Source organism: Tympanuchus pallidicinctus, unplaced genomic scaffold (genome assembly GCF_026119805.1).
Source record: "Tympanuchus pallidicinctus isolate F22 unplaced genomic scaffold, pur_lepc_1.0 scaffold27, whole genome shotgun sequence".
Classification (NCBI taxonomy): domain Eukaryota; kingdom Metazoa; phylum Chordata; class Aves; order Galliformes; family Phasianidae; genus Tympanuchus; species Tympanuchus pallidicinctus.
This window is the reverse complement of record NW_026294744.1, coordinates 9,311,928-9,329,873: the sequence shown is the minus strand read 5'-3', so window position 1 is coordinate 9,329,873 and position 17,946 is coordinate 9,311,928. Positions and strand designations below refer to the sequence as shown.

General features: G+C 42.5%; 1 protein-coding gene across 5 annotated transcripts in view; it reads right to left on the bottom strand.

Annotated features, from left to right (window-relative positions):
* Nucleotides 1-11,305: 11,305 nt before the first annotated feature.
* Nucleotides 11,306-17,946, bottom strand: part of SLCO1A2 (solute carrier organic anion transporter family member 1A2) — a 51,832-nt gene continuing 45,191 nt past the window's right edge. For all 5 annotated transcript variants that reach the window (XM_052690786.1, XM_052690785.1, XM_052690784.1 and 2 more), the window contains 6 exons: nucleotides 16,017-16,212; nucleotides 15,161-15,326; nucleotides 14,246-14,430; nucleotides 13,660-13,724; nucleotides 12,469-12,586; nucleotides 11,306-11,590 (listed from right to left, as the gene is read on the bottom strand). In XM_052690786.1, coding sequence (XP_052546746.1) covers nucleotides 11,443-11,590; nucleotides 12,469-12,586; nucleotides 13,660-13,724; nucleotides 14,246-14,430; nucleotides 15,161-15,326; nucleotides 16,017-16,212 — 878 coding nt within the window. In that variant the 3' untranslated portion in view covers nucleotides 11,306-11,442. The remainder of the gene's footprint in view (nucleotides 11,591-12,468; nucleotides 12,587-13,659; nucleotides 13,725-14,245; nucleotides 14,431-15,160; nucleotides 15,327-16,016; nucleotides 16,213-17,946) is intronic.

Here is a 17,946-nt window from a genome sequence, read left to right as displayed (position 1 = left end):
CCAAAACTTTGCCCTTGAAAATGTCCAAATCTGCTCTAAAAGACCACACTGTACTGTCTTGGCTCTTCAGATTGTTCTCTTCAGGTCTCCATGTGCGGAACCAACTGCACTACGTGACACCTGCAGGACTTGATGAGACCAGTCAGGTGAGAAGAAAAAAAAAAAAAAAGCTAGATGAAAAAGACAGAGATAAGTTTAGGTCCACACTGAAGCCCCTGCACAGGCACAAACTGCAATATAGGAAGTTCCATCCAAACATAAAGAATTTTACTGTGAAGGTGACAGAGCACTGGAACAGGCTGCCCAGAGAGGTCGTGGAGTCTCCTTCTTTGGAGATATTCCAAAGAATATCCGACACACCCGAACACTTTCCTATGCAATCTACTGTAGGGAATCTGCTTTAGTAAGGAGTTGTACTAGATGATCTCCAACCTCTACAGTTCTCTGATTTTGTGTACGATGTTCAGTCTTCCTGTTGATGCCAATTTTTCATCTCCAGAAATGAATACAAAGTATTTGAGCTTGCTATGCTAAGCTACTGTGTGATATTATTTTAGTAATTCTAGCTCCTTCAGGTCTGGAGAGAATTAATAAAAGACAAAGATTCAAGCAGTAAAATCACTTCAGAGTGCTCTTCTATGAGAATATTCTCCTGTAAAACATTATTAGGTAACTGTTCTCAGGCCACCTGCAAAATTAGTGCAACCTAATAATGCAATCCAAGAATTTTCTCCCTAGCCTTCATATAAAACCTTGCTCTGATGTTGTGTGCCAGCATCACAATATGAGACACTATTTTCAGAGCAGTCCTCACAATAGCAGTGGAAGGGTAGTGTTACCAATTGCTTCAAATTATAAGATATTATGTCTGTGATCATGCTGGAAACAACAGTATTAATTTTGGAGGAACAGACACACAAAAATCACATACAATTTGTAGTATTATGTGCTGTGTGTGCCTTTGAATTTAGATCTAACTTGTGCCATTAGCTGTGCTTGAATTGTTTTGTCTTCTGAAAAATAAGAGGTTATCTCAAAAAAATCAGGTTTTTGACAGTGTTTTGTCAGACTAGGCAGTGTTAACGAGTGACTTCTAGCCCAAGTCTCTAGCAGCTACTGGATCAATGCTTTCATCTCAGTAATGGAATCACTGATCAGCTGTATTCCACGCTTACCAAAAAACATCATTGCTTTTGGCCAACCCAAAAAAATGTACTGGGGATGTTTTCAAAATTTCTGAAGCCAAATACAACCACTGACAGCCTTCAAAAGGATGCACATCTTCATTGTATGCCACTGAAAATCAGATTTTACAAGTATTTTTTTATATTAAAAATAAGCCTAATAAACTAACCTCCCTTTTTGGTTGCAGTAGGAAGTCTGTACTATAAAGAAAGTAAAGTAACTCTATGGAAGACAGTATCGGAATTACTATAAATATGAAAAAAAGGAATTCGCAACAATGTCTAAAATAAAAATTAGGAAAAAAATGGGGGGAGAAAATATGTACTGCTAACTGACACAGTAAAGACACTTTTAGACTAGGTCAGATGGAAATTTAGACATCACAAAAACAAAACAAATGACAAACGAAAAGCCGCCAGGATGGTGCAGGTCAGTCATTAGAGTATCGCGGAAAAAGCTGTAACAAAAGGGGTACAAAAAAAGAAAAGAAAAGAAAGGAAAAGACTAAAGGAGAACAGCTGACAGGGAGAGTGCTGCGATGGCACAAGGACGAGGCACTGACATCACTGAGCAGCAGGCTGTGACGCCACCGAGCTTTGGGCGCTGGCAGGGCCTGGCCCAGTCACTCTCGTGCCTGGACTCCTGCCGAGCGAGTGTGTGCGGCTTGGAGGCGCAGCGAGGATTTGGTTTGTGTGTACGGCTGTGCTTTGGGGACTGCTGGCAGCTGCTCTCAGTGCCCATCCGTACAGCCTTCACCTGTAGTCCCCTGGCCTGCCTGGCTCAGGCAGCCGGGGCCCCACGGGGTGCACGTGCAGCAGCACAGGTGAGCTGCGTGGGGACACGTCCCCCAGGGTGGCCATGGGGCGAGCTCTGGGATGGGGGAACTGCCAGGGCCGGGGCTGCAGTCTGACCCTGTGAGGGCGTGGGGCACAGGGCAGCACAGGCGTGGGGTCTGGAGGGTTTCCTGCTGAGGGAGCAGGACGTTTCTTCTGTCTGTCTCTGGGACAGGGAATGACTGTGGCTCTCTCCCTCTTGCAGTGCTCATCTTCCACTGCTGAGGCGCTGGTGAGGGAGAGCGACTCATCTTCACTCCCCATCAGGCCACGGCGCGAAGACCATGGCAGCAGAGGAGGCGTGGACATGTCCCATCTGCCGTGACGTGCGAAAGGACATTGCCTACGCAGTACCGTGCCGTCACGAGTTCTGCCTCGGCTGCATCCTGCGATGGGCCAAGCAGAAAGAGACCTGCCCGCTCTGCAGGAGAGTCATGGCGGTCGTTAAGCTTGCTGAGCTGGACGACGACGACGACCTGGACTTCGTCATCTGTCCCCCAGCACCACCAGTTCCTGCCTGCTTCCAGGCAGGCGTCACCCACATCTACAGCCCCCAGCACGATGCGCCATCCCCTCCAGCCTTTCTGCTGCTGCCAGAGGAGCAGGAGGCTGTGGAGGCAGAGGAGAGGCCTATGGTGGGCGGTCTCCTGCTGGAGGTCTGGGCAGCCCTGTTCAGGCAGCACCGGGAGATGCTCGACCCTGTGCTGCCATGGCTGCGCCAGGAGCTGCGAGCCGTCTTTGGGGCACAGTGGTGGGAGGCAATGGCGGCGGAGAGCCTCATCCTGAACGCCCTGTGTCACATCGGGCTGGACGGCGAGGCCCTGATCCAGCTGCTGCGGCCTGCCCTGGGGGACCGAGCGGAGACGCTCATCCGGGGCCTTGTGGACGCCCTCGTGAGCCGGTGGGGCGAGGAGGCCCACAGGCAGCGGGGCCTCCAGGGCTTCCACGTGTCCGGAGGGCAGGAGGAGGGCCCTGCGGCCAGGGGGCAGGAGGACAGCGCCATGGCCGCCCCTGGCCCCGCAGCCTTCCCAGCAGGGACCGTTACATCAAGGCCTGCACCCAACGGACCCAACGGCAGCACCGAACGTCCCGACGGAGTGGAGCAGCCCAGCGCGCCACAGGCTGTCGTTCCTGGGGATCTCAGTCACACCCCAGCTGCGCGCATCCCCAGGGAACTCGAGGAGCCCCACGAGGAGACGGCGCAGGCGGCAGCATCAGGCCCCTCTGCCCAGGGCAGCAGCCCCTCCGCTCCTGGCCACTCGCCTGCCAGGGCCCGGCGGCCCCGTAAGAGGAGGGCTGGCAGTGACCAAGACCCACAGCAGCCCTGCAAGAAGCCGGCCCCTGGCAAGCACTAGCAGGGATTGCACTTCCCTTTAATCAAAACAATAAAGTGAAAACAAAAACACACATGACACAGAGCCTCGGGATTTTTCGGCTTGGAAGGGAAATCTACAGAGATCATCACGTTCAATCCCACCCTCGTCCTAAAGCAGGTTTCCCACCTTAGGTTGCCCTGAAAGATGTCCCGGCAAGTTCTGAATATCTGCAGGGAAGGAGACATCACTCCCCACAGCCCCTCTGGACGGCCTCTTCCATTCTTCTGTAATGCACACATTACAAAGTTTTCCCTCGTGTTCAGATGGAACTTCCCGCGTTCCATTTTGTGCCCATTGCCCCTTGTTCTCTCCCTGGGAACCACTGAATGAAGGCTGCCCACACCCACTTGACTCTCTTCCACTGCGTATTTATAAGCAGTAATAAGATTCCCCCCCCTCCGGCTCCTCAGTGCTGAGGAGTCCCGGGTCTCATCTCCTTCCCTCGTGTGAGCGATGCTCCATGTGCAGGCATACAAATGCACAGTGCAGCTCCCCGTGTGCAGACACATGAATGCAGTGCTGCCGGGGGGAGTGCTGCGATGGCACAAGGACGGGGCACTGACATCACTGAGCAGCAGGCTGTGACGCCACCGAGCTTTGGGCGCTGGCAGGGCCTGGCCCAGTCACTCTCGTGCCTGGACTCCTGCCGAGCGAGTGTGTGCGGCTTGGAGGCGCAGCGAGGATTTGGTTTGTGTGTACGGCTGTGCTTTGGGGACTGCTGGCAGCTGCTCTCAGTGCCCATCCGTACAGCCTTCACCTGTAGTCCCCTGGCCTGCCTGGCTCAGGCAGCCGGGGCCCCACGGGGTGCACGTGCAGCAGCACAGGTGAGCTGCGTGGGGACACGTCCCCCAGGGTGGCCATGGGGCGAGCTCTGGGATGGGGGAACTGCCAGGGCCGGGGCTGCAGTCTGACCCTGTGAGGGCGTGGGGCACAGGGCAGCACAGGCGTGGGGTCTGGAGGGTTTCCTGCTGAGGGAGCAGGACGTTTCTTCTGTCTGTCTCTGGGACAGGGAATGACTGTGGCTCTCTCCCTCTTGCAGTGCTCATCTTCCACTGCTGAGGCGCTGGTGAGGGAGAGCGACTCATCTTCACTCCCCATCAGGCCACGGCGCGAAGACCATGGCAGCAGAGGAGGCGTGGACATGTCCCATCTGCCGTGACGTGCGAAAGGACATTGCCTACGCAGCACCGTGCCGTCACGAGTTCTGCCTCGGCTGCATCCTGCGATGGGCCAAGCAGAAAGAGACCTGCCCGCTCTGCAGGAGAGTCATGGCGGTCGTTAAGCTTGCTGAGCTGGACGACGACGACGACCTGGACTTCGTCATCTGTCCCCCAGCACCACCAGTTCCTGCCTGCTTCCAGGCAGGCGTCACCCACATCTACAGCCCCCAGCACGATGCGCCATCCCCTCCAGCCTTTCTGCTGCTGCCAGCCCCGTAAGAGGAGGGCTGGCAGTGACCAAGACCCACAGCAGCCCTGCAAGAAGCCGGCCCCTGGCAAGCACTAGCAGGGATTGCACTTCCCTTTAATCAAAACAATAAAGTGAAAACAAAAACACACATGACACAGAGCCTCGGGATTTTTCGGCTTGGAAGGGAAATCTACAGAGATCATCACGTTCAATCCCACCCTCGTCCTAAAGCAGGTTTCCCACTTTGCACTTCTGTTTAATCAAAAAAATAAAGTGATAAAAAGATGTGAGTCCTACATTCTCTTTGCTGCTTTCTTCCCCTATCCCAATCTATCATCAAGAACATATCATCATGTTTAAGGAAAGTATTTTGTCTTTAAGAATTTTGGGGTTTTGTGATTTTTTGTTTTCAGTATTCTACATAAACATAATGTGGACTGGTTGGAGGTTATTTTCATTTCTCCTTTCCTGGAGACCTTTCCTTTTCCTGCTCTTATGGGCTTTGTGAGTATCCTGATGTGAGGGGACGTTCGGCATCTCTGTGAGACCCAGGCCTCTGTCTTTCATCACTGTCTCAGCTCTCTCAGCCACGTCAGCTCATCTGAGAGAAAAGCACATGCTTCTGTTGCACTTTTGGGTTTTGACTTGCATTTTGGATTCTCTTGTGTTTCTCGTTTTGTTTGATTTGGTAAATTTAGTAAAGTAGCTCCTGAACTCTTTGCCACTGTGTTTCCCCTTTGTTCAAACTATCTGTTAGCTCTCTGCCCTTCCCCCTTTCCTGGAGCATAAGCAGCCTGGGGCCGGCCAGGTCTCCTGACAAACTCTTAGTATCGCTTTTTTTTTTTTTTTTTCCCCCCTTTTTCCCGAGGCTTGTGCCCCCCATTCACGAACTTACATCTAGTTATAATCCCTTGACAAAGGATTACAGAGGGCATAAATGGCACTGGCTTACCACACAATGCAGAAACATTAACTCTTCCACACAAGCACTTCCCCCAACCATCCAGCTCTCTGGATGGATGAAACAATTCAGAAATAGAGCACAGTGACTGTGGGAAACTAACTACCTGATCCTGCAGGCACAAACATAAATTGAATATGGTGCATTCACCACTTGGAGATCTGGACATTAAATATTAATGTTTCTCCTTAACAGTCATATCCAGTGTAATGCTCCATAGGAAGCCAAAGCACTGGGCCTGATCCTGCAATGCAAATCCAGTATTCCTTTCTCCCCTATTCCCCCTCACCACTTTTTTTTTTTTTTTTTTAATGAAACTATTTGTGTGAATAAACACGCCGAGGCTGTGCACCCCCTGCACTTTCTTTTCTACCATCCAGTGATTCAAATCCACCAGGAGGAATGATGAGAGTTACAACACAGTACTAGGTTGAAAACTAAAGCAAATAGATAAATAAATGAATCAACAGCAGGGATCATGCCTGCTTAGCAATCTTTTGAAATTCCAGAGGTTTCAGCTGAAACTTAAGATTTTTAAGAATCTTCTGCTGCCTTCATTCCAGAAAGTTTTCTTGAGATCAGTTTACTACCTGCAGAAGAAATAAAAAATGTGTGCCAGACAGCAAGCAGCTGCCTGCACTCGGCCCTTCCAGAAAGCTGCCTCGAAACAATAGTAACAGCAAAGGTACAGAATGAACTGGACCATTTTGTTTTCCATTCATCTTAAATAAATTTGTTTTTTTCAAACCCATCTCAGAGCTGTTTAAATAATAACATTATAAAGGCAGGCAGCCTTTGTGAAATACCACTCACAAAAATAAGCCTTTGTAATCAACTTTTTCTTTTGCACGACCATACAGGGTTTTCTGCCCCTTTGGTGAGGACCCTCCCCTCACACTGTCGAGGCTGTAAGGATTCAGCAAGACGCCATCTGTAGCACATGCAGACATGCCTCCCTGTCTCCTACCATCTGCTGTTTGTATTCTCTAAGCACTTCTCTTGGAAATGAGCAATCATTTATCACACTTCCAGCACAGGCTTATCCTCAGGAGATATTAGACATTGCAGTGCCTAATATTTCACCTTTGAGTGGTATCTACTTATTTTTTCCCCTGTTCTTTAAATCCCTTCTAACCAATCTTATGGCACTGCTTCCCTGAACAAAGCAAGAGAGAAACAATTACCTGGTAATTTTTCACATTCTCAAACAAAGTCCTAAACACAATGAAAGTTCAAAATCCTAGCCAGCATTAACTGGGAACACTTTATACCTAATTAAGAATGGAATAAACTAACACTAAGTCTGTAGAAATGAAAAAGCAAGGGTAACCAAGAACCTGCTGCTGGATATATCCAGTTTTTATCATGTGACAAAATTTAAATAAAATAACAAGTAATTTAGAGTTTTTGTGTTCCAAATCACACCTCAAGTGTGATCAGAGTGTTCCTCTCTCCACCTCCACAGACTGAATTAGCTCTGAGTTCTGTGAGGTTTACCTGTATTAGAAGAATCTGTAGGGAGGAGCTATCTGCTAACACTCACCTGAGATAGAAAGAATAAAGAAGCAACCTACCATTTGCTGTAGATTAAATGTCTGAAAAAAGAAAGTGAACTTGAACTGCCAGCAAGATTTATCCAAAACTGTAATGCTCATATATTCAGAAGCAATGCATGTTAACATAGTATGTTTGCATCACAAACACAAAAGCTAACATTCATATCATACATTGGAAGGCCACGTCCTCAACAAAGTTATTGTGCAAGGATGCAGCTTTGGTCACCACACCTCCCTTACTCTCATCATTTGAAACCAAATTGCCAGGTAACATTTTTACCTTCTAAATGAGAAACTTTTTCTCAAAAAAAAACCCATAAAAAAATAGCTTCAACAAAATACATCAATAGCAATTTTAAATTGTGTATAAATAAGAGGTTTCAATTTTCACAAGACAGAAATAACAGGGAGACAACAAAATTTACACAGACAAATTTTTCCAAAATACATATAAAACTTAATAACGCCTTGTAAAATGCTGACACTTGGAGATAAAACAGCTGACAAAATTACAAGCTGATGTAGAAGTAATAATATCAATATGAAAAAAGCAAGTTAAAAACCCAATAGCATACCCTGCACAAGCATACAGGTGTGCTGTGGCTGATGTTTTTCAGTGACACTGGCAACTTTGTGGTTTCGTCTTTAGAAATGTCAGCTGAGCACCCAGTCATGATCCGAAAGATAAAAGCAGTGGAACGTCAGGAATTACCAAAGGCAATGAGTGCAAAATGCTAGACAAACAGATGATATGCATACAGTTTCTGTACTGTTGTCTTTAAAATATCTCCAAGTTGCATTGGTCATAGTGCCAGAAAAACATCAAATGTATGTTTTTCAGAGTCTAGTAGCATCCATAGCCAGCACCTCATCTTTCACCTGATGGGTTTAAGGACAAAATTCACCTCATAGGCACTCTTCACTGAGCTGAAACATTGTTGGTTGTGAAATCCATTTTCCCAGTTCCCAGACACTTGGAAAAGAAACATACTGCCTATTTTCATTAATTTGATATGGGACTTAATCAACTCAAACTTTCATATGCTACTATTTTATAAAAAAACAAGGCAAAACAAAATCCCAAACAAAAAAAAAAATTAACTTCACACAGCTTCTCATTGGCATTATTGTCATTCATGGCTTGTGTTATCCACAGTGCCCAAACTTACAAGCACGAGGTATATATACCATCTGAGTTCCTATTGCAGCCCACAGAGTAAGTAGCTTCTGTTCAGAGGTGCATCACAACAACGACAGCTGGGGGTCAGTCTTTAAATCCCCAACATCACCTACTTAAACAATAAATCTTAATGAGGCCATTCATTTTTATATCAAACACACACAGATAAGCTTCCTGAACTGAGGTCAGCATGCTCAGAACTTGGAAGGATCAAGCCTAAGTTTTGGATTTACATTTGAAGGAATAGCTTCAGGAATATTCTTCTGACCTCCTGATCTAATCCTAGGAATATTTGTTATACCAGACAGTATATAATAAAGGTTTTCTTACAATTACTTTGGAATGTCCTGTACTCTCCATTTCCTGGTTTTGCCCTGCAGAAGTGATGCTCCCACCTTCCGCTTATTCCAAGAAAACTCTCTGCCATGCCATCACTCAAGGAGCACCTGCTGAGCTGATAAACAGATCGAATAGCAGGCTAATGATTTCAAAGCACCCGGGGAGGGTGGCCTGTAACACTGCCACATTCTCAGGCAAATGAACTGGAACAATTAAAAGGAAAATAAATGCATGTATTGAAAGATTAAATTGGAGACTTTCTTATCTGCTTCCTTCCATTTCAAAGCACAGTGAGTTAACTAGGCCTGACTCTTTGACAGCAGTCCATTTCAGTGGCACAGGTTTGTCTACCTAACAAGAACCTTTTGTTTGCTACAGCTGTGAAACCTCAGTGCACTGTATTTTTCCAGTTTCCCAGGTTACCTTGGCACTAAACCATGCTAGTGACTGCAAAATACTTTTAACTGCAGATTTGAGGGAATATAATACCCAATACAAGTTGAATTATGGCTTTCAGTGAATTCCCCAGAGCAGCAATGCTTAAAATCAGCTGTGCTCAAGAAGCCTCTGAAAGTCCTGGGCATAACCGAGGTCTGCACTCTTTGCTCTGTCACAAACTGCATCACATTTTTCTTTTTCATTCCCTTCCCCTTTCTCATGTTACTCTGTTGGGGTTGTCCAGTTCAGAGGACTGAGAGAAATCTCATTGCTCTCTGCAGTTCCCTGAGGAGGGGAAGTAGAGGGAGGTTCCAGGCTCTGTTCCTAGTACTGATGACAGGAGGGGAACAGCACATAGCTGCCCTGCAACACGGTCAGACTGCACACAGGGGAAAATGTTCTTTACTGTGAGGGCAGTCAAACACTGGAACAGGCTCCCCAGAGAGGTGGTTGATACTCAATGCTTAAGAGGTATTTGAATAATACTAGCTTTTGGCTAGTGCTGAAGTGCAATTGGACTTGATGATGTGTTAAAGTCCCTTCCCTTCTCTTTTTCTTTTTCTCATCCATTCCATTCCTTTTCAGCTCCATTAGTTGATGCAGATAGGGGCTGTGACCAATCCTTCCAAAGTAATTAAATGTAAGAAAGTAGTACATTTGAAGAAACTTTAAACTCTGGAGATAAACTCCTGCTCTATGGAAATAAATTATCTTCTGTCTTTGATTCTGTGAGGGACAGATGAAATTCCAAGCACATACACAGATAGTGTTAATAAGGTACCCCAAGGCACAACAGAATATAAGCTAACATAAATACTTTGAGAAAATGTAATTCCTGCTATTCTATGGCTTAAGAAGGTCCCAGATAGATGAAATGGCAGTGAATCCTTCTCACATGGGCTAAATGGGCAGGAAACTACCAGAGTTTTAGTGTATGGTATAGACCAATTGGTCTATAGCATGGAATACATATCAAGAAACTCCCTTCATGCCCTATGCAGTAGGGAATTATAATCAGGGCTGGGTTTTGGGTTTTTTTGCTTTTTTGTTTGGTTTGGTCGGTTGATTTGTTTTTTGGGCTTCCAGCAGCTATAATCAAATGGCTTAAGAAGCTCTTTCTTGGTCGTCTGCAGACAGACCTAAGGTCCTCTGCACTGGACCAAATATTCAGCTAAACTGTATGCATTGTACTCAACTAAATATACACATTGTGTGACATATGCCCTGCAGCAAGGTCTTCCGAATGGGTTTACTCTTGAGATATTTAAGATAACTCAGGGCAATGGCTCACTGATGCTAAACACCAAATGGATACTACATTCCTTATACCATCTGATCTGACAGAAATAAAAGTTGAACAAAGACAACTACTGCTTAGTGTCGTTCAAGTAATAATTTGACTACACATGAGAAGGTATGAGATTTAGCGGACATCAGTGTGGTGGGCAAAATACTTTCAAGTATCGCTTTTTACTCTCTATGTACAACTTACCTACTAGGGTGAATGCAACATAAGTGACAAATCCTGGTAATTTTTCCTTGTCCATGCTCTATGCAAAACTTAAAATATCACGATAGTACAGCATTTTTTTAATTAAGTTTTTTATTTGTATTTGTTGGTATTACTGCAGCACATGACATAAACTAAGTTTCCAGTATATTGACTACCTACACTGTGTAGAATACCATACAGTCCTTACTTGAAAAGACTGACAACTTAAGTTCATGAAAAACTCAGGCCCAATAAAGCTTCACATCTTGTCTACAGTCAACAAGAGAGATTGTGGCAGAAGCCATTGAAGAATTCGAGGGCAAAATCTGGCATCACTGGAGTCAGTTGCAAAACTCTTACTACCTTCAGCAAAACCAGGATTGAAACTGTATGCTTCTGCTTTGTACTCCTTTGCTCAGATGAATCAAATCTGGCATTTTGTCATATTTCTACTCTTTGTACCTTTGCACCAAACACGTTTTTCCTGTAACTCCTGTTTATGAACTGATAATAATATGAGAATATAATTAGGATGTAACTTTGTGAAAATCTATTAATCTCTGTCCAGAAGCTCACTAATTAAAATAAGAAATCTTTTACAAAGATATGTCCAAAATTTACATTGTGATGTTTTTTCACAATATATCCTGCTTTGAAATGCTACTTCAACGCTTATTGTCCTTTATCCTGCAATTCTACTGGTGCATTTAATGAGACATTTCTTTCAGATGTAAGTTGCTTCTTTAAAATAAAGAGAGTTAATAAACCTGGAATAAAGGACAGTCCACGTAACAATGCTGGCAGGCCAAGGTAGATCCACCTGAAATAAAAGATGTGCATTGTGAAATATGAGTATTCATGAAAAAATAGCTAAATTTGTCACCTACATCTTATTATGATAATTGCCCAGGTGCTCTAAAGCTGGTGCCCTGATCCTGGATCTCAAGGAAGATGAAACAATACTAGAAAAAGGAATATATCAGTGGCAGTGAAGTGGCTATTTACATCACTCAGTTTCAGGCAACTAATTTAACTAGATAAGTCAGCCACTGTTATCTAGCCACAGTCTCCTTGCAGCTTTCTCTGTAGGGAAAAAGAGAAAGAGACCTGAAAAGGGCAGCTTAGACAAGAGTAAAACTTCTGGATATTCATGTGTTAGCCTTCTTTCAAAACCAACCTCTTTACATAGTATTATACAGAACCAGTCTGAGACGAACGATTCCTGCAGTGCTTCCTGAAGGACTAAAAAAGGTATGAAATGTAGTCGTTTAGATCAAATTCCAACTTGTGTAACTATATAACATCTAAATTTCCCCTAGAAGTTCAATTCAAGTACTATTTCAACAGGTTGGTATTTTCAGATATACAGTATAAAGAGACAAAAAAATGCCTGACATTTTTTCCACAAGAGTTTACTGATTTTAGATCTTTTCATCAGAATTTAAAGGTGTGTTCTCCTGAAAGATTGTGAGTGAATGTAATTATGTTTCCCGAGAATTCCTGGCTAAAGGATATTCCAGCATCTGTGACAAAGGCTGCACTCAACAAATGAAGCCAATACCAAAGAAATGTGGTGTGTCAAATTTATAACATAGGAACAGTTTGTCTACTAGAAGAATAAGGAGAGCACACAGTTGCACCTATGTGCATTTAATAATACAGCAAGAAGGAGAAAATAGTATGAAGTAGGAAATATACCTGTATTTGACTATGTCGTATATCCTACATGCTCCTTCTCCGCCACAGGACTTAGTACCCCATTTCATGCATGTGGTATCTATCAAAGCTCCAAAAAAAATGGGAGATGGAATTCCAGCTAGAAAGGATATTAGCAATGTTTTAGTGAATAGCATTTTTTTTTTCTGATTAGCAAATGCACCAAAGATTCTACACTGTTTCTTATCTACTCCATCTGCCCTGTCATCTTCCAGTAAGACCCATGTTTTCTTATTCACCTATCTTGAACAAAAGATTGTATTTCCTGTTGCATGTTATCGAATATATTCATTAAAATATGGACTGTGACTAAGAACAAAACTCAGTATTTACTCTCATCAGTGACCATACTGCTGTGTTCAGTGAACACTTGGTAAGAGCAAAAAAATGTAGATGACTTTCAGATGAGTGCCAGATCTAGACAGCCTATTCTACAGTATATGAAGGCTGCTCTGAAAATAATGCCTCCTGTTTTATTCGGTTGGCCCACAAGGCTAGAGCTGGATGCTGGTGGTATGGCAGTAGAGGCTGAACCTTCCTACCAGTATCCCCTTAGATTTTATTGCTATGTGACAGATGGCGGCAGAGGGGCAATCTGACAAAATGGTGTCTGACATGGAATTGCATGAAACAACGGTGTGTCACTGAATTCTACCAAGGAAAAAAATGACACCCACTGACATCCACTGACTCCTGCTGAACATTCTTAGAGAGCAGAGTGGATGTGAGCACAGTGAGGTGGTGATCAGTACGTTTCAGCAATGGTGACAGATGTGAAATGCGAAAGACAAGTCATGTTCCAAATGGCCACGCAGATGTTTACAAGTGTGGTGTGCAAGGGTCTCGTTCATCGCTGGTGAAAACGCATAGTTAACAGTGATGACTGTGTTGAAAAACAGTGCTCTGTATTCGAGAATTTGCTCTATCAGTGTTGCTGTATTGTTTGGATCTGTTGTAGTTTCATGGAAATACATAGGAGGCATTACTTTTGGAACTATCCAAGTAAATAAATGACTGCTCTCATTTCCAGTGTTGCCTAGATCCATAAAAAAGGAAAAAACATTTTCTGTTCAAAGGCACTACTCCTGTGTCATGCTCTTATGGGTCCTGGTGTGATCCATATAGCTGCTGTAGACTAACTATGCTTCTGAAGTGTGTTAGAGCTTTTCTTACCAAATACTCTTGCAGCTAGTTCATGGACACCCACTCCAAATGACTTTTCTTCAGGCTTTAGAGACCTGTATTGTGATTATATTGTAAATAGATTAACAGAGGTGACCTAAAAAATAAAAATACTTTTCCATTTTTTTTCTTTTCTCTTCAATCAAAATCTTTATCACATTAGGTCCAAACCATTCCTATTAGACGAGAGTTTGAAAGAGTTCATTATCTTCATTAGATGACATTCCTTAACTAGGACTGCTAAATCACAAAAAGAAAAACCATTTTCCCAGTGTTATTCACTTGGACAGAAGCCAGCATGAAGTCCAAGAATGTACAGTGGCTTTATCAACATCATGTTGACGTAATCAATAAAGAAATTGGTATTACACAGCCCTACATTCATTCAGGGTAAAGCTGATAGCAAAAGCAACCAAATTTAGCACAACATCAAACCTTAATAAAGCACAGAAATGACATAATAGTTTTTCTTTTCTTCCTCCCTCAGTGCACAAACCAAAAACTTTTATTTCCTGGGGTATCTGACTAAGAGTAAAAAGTCGTGTAGTTTTTCTAAGGTATGGACATTATACTGTACCTTATTAAGACCATGAACCCAGGCATTGCTGCTAAGGAAAAAATGAAGCTGCCAACTAATTGCAGTATTAAAAAATATTGAAGCATCTTGTCACAGTTTTTTCCTTTGTCACATTGGCCCAGAACTGCAGAGGCATTTTGAAATGGAAATTCTGGGGCTGCAACACAGGTGCAATTTTCAAATACCTGCCAAAAGAGTATTTTAATCACACAGACTTGTCAAAACTCACACACTGAGAATGACATTCATGCATTTGGCACCTAGCTCACTCTTCCTGCTCCTGAGTATTTTGCACACATGCAGCACTGTGCTGTGGCCTCTTAACCAGTCTGCCAGGCACAGGTCCAACTTGTGGTGTGTGGGGTTAGAGGCAGGGAGGGAGCTGTGTTGTTTTTACATGGCTGGCACTACACTTCCTCAAGAATGCCATGATCAAATGAGCTGTTACATTGCCAGCACTGCCTGCTTACATGGTTCTTCCAGCACCATTAGATTTGATTCTCTTTTTCACAACCAATATTTGTGTTTTTTGTTTTTTGTTTTTTAATTTATAGGAGAAAAATAGAATTAAATCCATGCTATAGACTTTCATTTTGAACAAAATGTTCTTGTGCACTCAAGATTCCAATTTGCCATACTTTGAAAACAATTTCTCACACTATTTTAAGATCCTTTTAGTTGTAAAAAAAAAAAAAAAAAGAGAGAAAAAAAAAAAAACCTCTTCTTCACTATATTCTTTAATTTACATTTAATATAATTTTCATATTCTATTTGGAATTTCTGATTCTATCCAATGAATTTGTCCAACTCTACTTATTACCTTAATCCAAGTAAAAGTACATCCCCTTATAATGATACGGCGATTTCTCACCTACTGTGTTTCATAGCTACACCATAATAGAACTGATGCTTTACCACACTTTTTCCAGTTCCTGTTGAGGCCTTACACCCAGCCAGACAAGATGACACATAAGTGATTCCATTGTTCGCACAAACTGGGTCCCACACTTTAAGTGTGCAATTACAATCTCTGTTGCAGTCAGCAAGTAGAGTATTTTCTGCATATGACAATTGATCTATTCTGAAATACATTTAGAAGATGAGGAAATATTTTAGTAATGACATAACTATAGTAACTCTTTGAAGTTTTATTCTATTCTATTATTATTCTATTCTAGCTTGAAGGTTGAACCAACACACACAATCCTACATGCTTCTGTCCTGGACTCGGAATGCAGAATTATGCCTTTCTGTCTTTCTACTGGCTGTTATTTCATATTATATTAGTCACAGTACATCATATTACATTATGTTATGCTATCTATTAATAGGTGGGTATGCATAAGCTATAGATTTTTTCTCATCTGTGACATGTATGTTCTTGATTGTCTCTAAATATTAAATAAAAGTGCATGTTCATTTTCCAGACACATGACTACCCATAATGATTAATAGCAGGCTTCAAATCAAGAAACTGCAGGTAAGATACCCTCTTACAATTCCTTAGAAATAAAAGTTCTATTGAATTAAAGGAAGATATTGTTTCCCTCTGTAATTCTGAAACTGCATTGATGTATATTTGATTTGACACATATATTTAACCTGCTGTTACTTTGCTTGAATGTATAATTAAATTAGTCAAAGAATTAATTTGAATGTGCTGCTGTATGAGAGTGGCAACTAAAATGTACCTGGCTCTGTTTCTCAAAACTGTGGAGTTCCTGGTTAATTCCTGGCAAGAAAAATCCAGGTTGCACCTTAAAGAACGTACCCTTCATAGGAGACCGTTAGGCCAGCAACTGGTGAAGTGTCACAGATAGTCCAAAAGGCAGTAAAGTACAGAAGGTAATCCAGAAAAGTTACCCAACATGCTATATGTGCAGCCTGGTAGGTATTTATCTTGAATTTCTTCATAAATAAGCCTCCAAAAAAGTACCCAAGGCATATAATTGGTATGTTGTAAACACCTATTTTAAAAATTAAAATGTCCATGTTAAAATAAAGAAGGAGAACATCAAAGCTACTTGTAAAGGGTGACTGTTTTGCAATGACTCGTATAGCTCCTGTGACTGAGTAGTTTAACTAAAGTTGGAAATGATGCTCTACTAGTTCTCTTGCACACCCAAAACGTCTGTGGAAGTCAACAGCAGCTGTGAACTGCTAGGAGAGCTGGAGGATAGAACTAAAATGATTCAGTGGAAAATTGCTGTCTGCAGTTGCAATTTAATTCCAACACACATACAAAACAGGGTTTTGGTACAGCTTTCCTAATTGTGAGAGAAACCCAGTGGGAGCAGGTCTTGAAGCACACTGAGCATAATGGATAGAAGGAACAGACATTAAATTTCGGTACGGGTTTGTTGAATGTGCTCTCATTCTTCTCAGCTGTTAGATACCTTAACGAGGAAAATAGTGACTGAAGGACATTTAGGAACTAGTTTAACATCACCACCATATGGTTTTGTTGGCACTGCTCAAGGCAATGCTGGTTCTCTAACAATCCTTGACTGTCAGTGAGCATGGAGGATGCAAGGAAAGGGGAAGACTATTGAATGTGACAAAGGATTCTCTCAAAGTACTGTATACGTAGGTACAGAAAGCAGCTTGTCTTTAAAAAAAATCCAACAATGTAAAGTCAGCGCAAAAAAGAAAGGATGATGTTTACATGCCTTTGAATGAACAATTTCAAAACACTGGCAACAGAGAATTATAGTAATACTTATACAGTCTGGGACATTGTGTTTTCTTGGGATTAAAGAAATTATGTGGCTGCTGTGGAGATAAGCACTGAGTTAAGGAACAGAAGTATGGCTAGATGTATTTTAAGATTTTCCTTCTGTGGTGATTCAATAAATTCTAATCTAATTAAGCCAGAGCAGTTAAACAAGAGAACACTGAGAATTTAAGAATTGAAAAAGAGGAGCTATAAGAAGGCTCTGACACTTTCAGGGTATTTGCTTTGTGCCACAACTACTTGTCATTACTGTTTCCAAATGTACACAGCCTTCTTGTCCCTGCTCATAGAAAAAAGACATGCTCATAAAGAGACATAAAAAAACATTTGGTCAGTGCTTTCTTCCCACGGAGTTCTGCATGTGAAAGAGGATCTGTTGGTTTCAGAAGACTCAAGAACATTTGAAGAGTAGAGATGATGGAAAGTATTGAATTGGCAATTTTAACTACACGTACACTCAACCCATCTGTGTCTTAAGAGTGTTAAGAGCATTGTATCCATGAACATGAAATATACCCTCTACTTTAAAGAACTACTTTTAAACAAAGATGATATAAGCATTGGTCTCCCACACATTCTTAATGTGAACTAAAATAACCTCTCTGAAATCAGTCGTTTAAGTTTTACATCAGCTGAACTTTTGTAGAATCATAGAATCACAAGGTTGGAAAGGACCCACAAGATCATCTAGTCCAGCCATCCTCCTATCACCATTACTACCACTAAGCTACTAAACTATATCTCGTAGCTCCTCATCCAGCCTGAGGAACAACATAATCCAGCCTTCTTGATCAACAGAATCATAGAATCACAAGGTTGGAAAAGACCTACAAGATCATCTTTCTGACACAATTCAACTGATGAAAAGGGGATTATTAAATTTTTGACAGAAAAACAGAAGATTCTTAACAGAAAATGCATGGCTATTTAGAAATGTTTTTTAGTGTGGAATTTGTCATTTATAGAA